Source organism: Dryobates pubescens, chromosome 5, assembly GCF_014839835.1.
Source record: "Dryobates pubescens isolate bDryPub1 chromosome 5, bDryPub1.pri, whole genome shotgun sequence".
NCBI lineage: Eukaryota > Metazoa > Chordata > Aves > Piciformes > Picidae > Dryobates > Dryobates pubescens.
The window spans coordinates 24,135,912-24,140,446 of NC_071616.1; the positions used below are offsets into that span (position 1 = coordinate 24,135,912).

Sequence of the window (4,535 nt, forward strand, 5' to 3'; positions counted from 1 at the left end):
GCCCCAGGACCCCATATCCCAAGACTCTCATCTGCCCCGGGACTCCAATCAACCTGGAACCTCATACTCCCCAGATTCCATACAACCTGGGACCACACAGTTCTCGGATTCCACGCACCTGGGAGCCTCCCTGGATTCCATACCCCTTGGACACCACGGCCCTTGGTCCCCATGCTCCCAGGACCCCACGCCCCAGAGCACCTGGGACATCGTGACCTTTGCCTGCTGGGCCCCTACACCCCCTGGACCCTCGGCCCCCGTAGCCCGTGCCACCGGGCTCCCCCGGCAGCGTCCGCCCCGCCGCGACTCGCAGTCGCCAGCCAAGTTTCTTGGAACTTTGCCTCCAGTGACGCAGGCGCTGGTGCAGGGCCCCGTCCTCTCGGCGCAGCCAATGGGCGACGGGGGGAGCCGGGGCGGCGGCCAATCGGCGGCGGCTGGACAGTTCCCCGGTCCTGACCGACCTTCACCGCCCGGGGCGGGGGGTGGGGATAAAAGAGCCCCGCGGCAGCGCGCGCCACGCTCCCGGCACCGGCCCCCGCCCCTCACTGCGGCTGCGGCGGCCACCGGCGGCGGCACGGCGGGGCTAGCGGAGAGGTGAGTGCCGAGCCGGGCAGCGGGAGCGGCGGGGTCGGGTTCCGTGCCCTGGGGATTCGGGCGTCTTGGGCACCGAGGGGAGGCCGTTCCTGTGTATCGGGTTTCCGTGCACCGAGGATACGGGCGTACTGTATACCGAGGGGAGGCGTTTCTCATGCAACGAGTTCCTGTTCACGGGGGATATGGGAGTCCCGTGAACCGGGTTCCCTCGCACCGCAGTATGGGTGTCACCTGCACCGGCGGTGTTGTCCGGCGCAGCGGGGCCACCGCGACTCGTTGCGCGCGTGTCCCTGCTACGCCGGTGGCGGGAGGGGCGGGTAGGCCGGCGCACCCGCGGAGCCCCGGCGGTAGGGTACTGACCGTCCTTACCCTCCCCCAGGTCCGGGTCCGATGCGGTCTCTGTGTGCTGGGGTGAAAGGCAGCCCCCGACGGAGTCCGGTTCCCCGCCATGCCCTGGAGCGTCCAGTGGGTCGGTGGCCGTGGCGCCCAGTCCCAGAAGCAATGCAAGAAATCCTCCTTCGCCTTCTACCAGGCAGTGAGAGACCTGTTGCCGGTCTGGTTTCTGGAGGACATGCGGACGATGGAGGTCTTCCACTGGGAGGATGGAGGCAAGGTGAGCGTGTACTCGCCTTCAGAGGCCCTGCTGTATGCGCTGGTGCACGACCATCAGCCCTACGCGCGGCACCTGCTCACTAAGTTCCCTCAAAGCGCCCTGGCGGTGCCCAGCCAAAGCTTCAGCTGCTGCCAGTCCTCAGCCCCACATCTGGCTATGGCTGTTCGCTACAACCGGACCCGCATCCTCTTCCGAATCCTCAAGACCATCCAAGCCTTCCCGCAGAGTGACAGAGCTGGCCACCTGGACCGCCAGGGCTGTAGCCGGGTAGAGGGTGGCAAGACGGCCTTGCATGTGGCCTGTGAACTGGTGCGACCTGAGTGCTTGCTCCTGCTGCTTGGGCATGGTGCGTCACCCTGCCTGCAGGATAGTGCTGGGAATACCCCTCTCGACACCTTGCTGCAGCAGATTTCCCACACGCCGGCAGCTAACATGCGTGCCAAGCTCCTCTGCCTCGACTGCCTCCTCTTCTTCGTGCCTCAGGACTTCCAGTTCACAATGAAACAGCAATTGTTGGACAATCGCCAGCGGTGGCAGGACCTGCTTGGGGAGAACAGGTTCCAGTGCCTGGTGGGCTTGGTTCCCCCATCACTGTTTGTTGGAGCCATGCGTGTCTTGATAAGGACCATTTCACCTGAGCATTTCCCAGAGGCTCTGGATGATCTGCCTCTGCCTCAGTTCCTGAAGCCTTTGGACTTGAAACTGGAGAGCTAGAGGGGTGGTATGAGAGCCTCCTGCTCACCTGACAGAAATACTGTTGTGCTAAAAATGAATCAGTATACAAAGCTGCAAATACAGCAGCCACGTATCTGTTTTAATTAGAACTGTATTTTTTTAAAGAATTGTATCCAGCACTTTACAATATCTTTTATTTAAAGATCCTTGTGGTGAGGTGAGGTCTGCACTGCATTTTACAAAGACATTCTATAGCATGTACAAATGAGGGTATGGGGGAGAATATATTTGTAAATACATTTGAATAAAGTAGAGGCAGATGCGATCAAAATACAAACTCAGTGTTCTGAAAACCCTGAAGTGGCATGTGCCCTGGAAAAGCATGCACAGGGTGGGGGTGTATCTTTTTGTTAGGATTTCCCTGTTACATAAGCCTTGCAGTCCTGGAACAGGATGACTCCTTTTTTACAGCTCTCCTAATACTTCTTGGCAAGGATGTGGTTTTTTTTTTTTTTTAAAGGCACAGATGAAAACTTCCTCGTCATGTACACAAGACTAAAAAGGAGTCAGATACTACTAAAATGTCCTTAAACAATGCTGGTGGGGATGTGCAGACCAACTTTAAAATATGTATAAATAGGGGTTGGCTTCTTTGCAAAGTTCTCTCTGTTCCCTTTAGAAAGCCCTGGTGCTTGCTCTCAGGCAGAGGACAGCAGGAGTGCACCCAATGCTCTGGCAAAAAAATGTTCCTGCTCTGTCAGGAGACAGGAATGGACCCCACAGTCCTTCTGTGTGATTGCTGCAGGGTGAGGAGAGTAGCACGGAGGAGGGACAGCTTCCTTGTGCCGGCCCTCTGCTATGCCCAGAGATATTTAAGAAGGTATGCCAAAGGCCCAGGACCTTAGAGCAGCTATTTTTGGTGAATTTAGTTCCTTCCATTGCCAGCCCCCAGCAGGATGTGATGGTTTAGGCAGTCTTGATGTCCACTTTGGCTACTAGAGGAGTACCTTACATATTTGGTCTTCCCCCATCCCATCAGAGATGCTCCAAGGGATGGAAAACACCTTCACAGCTGCTCTAGATCTAAAAGCTCTGTAAGGGTAATGTACTGCTTCCAACACTTGTGTTTAGACACATCAAAGTCCTGAGCAAAGAGCATAGCTCAGTTCTCCATAACCTTTACACCACAGTATTCTGGGCAGTCTTCCCTCTAAGACTGGCACTGCCCCTGCCTGTTCTGCAGGGAGCAGGCTGTGCTGGCTCCACCAGCATTGCAATGGAAGAAATCTCCAAGGCTGCAGCTTTGAGTCTGTTCTTGGAAGTCATCAGTGAAACTGATTTTGTTACAGTGCTTAAATATGTAGCCAGGAAGTTGTTTGTTACTTGAACTATTTCAGCACTGTTCCCTTTAGGGTCATCAAGGAACTGATGTGCTCAGACAGAAAAGGCCATATTGAAGGCACAAATTAATTTTGGTTAGGAAAAAAGAAAACCACAGAATGAGGCACTATAAGCTGTTCACGCTTCAGCAGAGCAGAGTGGTATTTCATCTAAAACACTGCATGCACAATAAAAGATAAGCCATACTTCTGAAATTTGAGATGCAACAGAAAGAAGATTGCTATTCTTAGACTGATGACACTGAAAATGTTTCCTAGAAGAGCAAGTCTTCCTTTTTCCCAGGAAACCAAGCTGATACACACTCAGACTAATTACTATGGGAAATTTAGATTCCTTAGTGGAAACCATGGAACAGCTCTAAGTATTCTCTTCAGCTACCTTGTTGATAATGCAAACACAAAAATCCAAAGACCTGATCCCTCACTCAGCCACTTAAAAATAATTAAGAATACCTATGTTGCTAAATTATTTGAGTACATGGTAAAGCAGTCAGGTCTGACTTGCACATGGAAAAGTGTCTTGACTTGGGGAAAAAGACCGAGTGGGGGATGGGAGGAAAGGTTTATCAGCCTTGCTGACAGACATAATGAGAGTCAGGAGTAGGGAGTTGGTCATTTGAACTGAGTGCTGGAAGATGCTCCTGCTCCCAAGATGTGAGGGTAATTACACATTGCAACAGCATGACAGGCTGGGCAGGACATAAGCCTGGTAACAAAACAGGAATTCAAGGCCAAAGCTGCCCCTGCAATTCCCTACAGCCCTCCCACCAGCTCTTGGGTAATTCACTTCAGTGGAAGTTTCACCTTAATGTGTTGCAGTGGGTCCAAAGTCAGCCGGTTGTTGAGCCCCTCCTGTTCTAGGACAGAAGTCAAGCCTCTTGCTGAGCCCATGCTGGGTTCACTCTGCTGAAGGTCAATGGTGTACCTTACTATATGTGGCTCATTGACATGTCTGAGCTGAGAGAAACTGAGCAAACTCCACCCGTGACTATAGATTACTCACCCAACTGGGTCCAGGCTTGTTTTTCAGAGTCATAGTTTGGAAAAAGGCTAGGGCTTCTCAGCTTTGGAAACAGAAGTCCTTTGTTTACAGACTCAGCAACAGTGGCATCAGCTTTCCTCAGACTAACTTGCCAGCATCTCTGTCCTCTGCCACCTTTGGAGCACAGTGGAGTGGAGACTCCACAGTCCTTTCAGTTCTCCATCTCTGGGTGAAGGCTGCCAGCAAAAAAGCCAATTAGTGCCAACTGCAA

At 53.2% G+C, this 4,535-nt stretch overlaps 1 protein-coding gene across 1 annotated transcript; it reads left to right on the forward strand.

Moving 5' to 3' along the window:
• Positions 1-481: 481 nt before the first annotated feature.
• Positions 482-2,391, forward strand: ANKRD9 (ankyrin repeat domain 9). The gene is made up of 2 exons (XM_054162211.1): positions 482-594; positions 974-2,391. The coding sequence occupies exon 2, from the start codon at positions 1,043-1,045 to the stop codon at positions 1,919-1,921; it is 879 nt and encodes a 292-aa protein (XP_054018186.1). The 5' UTR covers positions 482-594; positions 974-1,042; the 3' UTR covers positions 1,922-2,391.
• Positions 2,392-4,535: the final 2,144 nt, after the last annotated feature.

Excerpts from the sequence above, each read along its gene's own strand:
- ANKRD9 (XM_054162211.1), top strand. The coding sequence starts at position 1,043 with ATGCCCTGGAGCGTCCAGTGGGTCGGTGGCCGTGGCGCCCAGTCCCAG.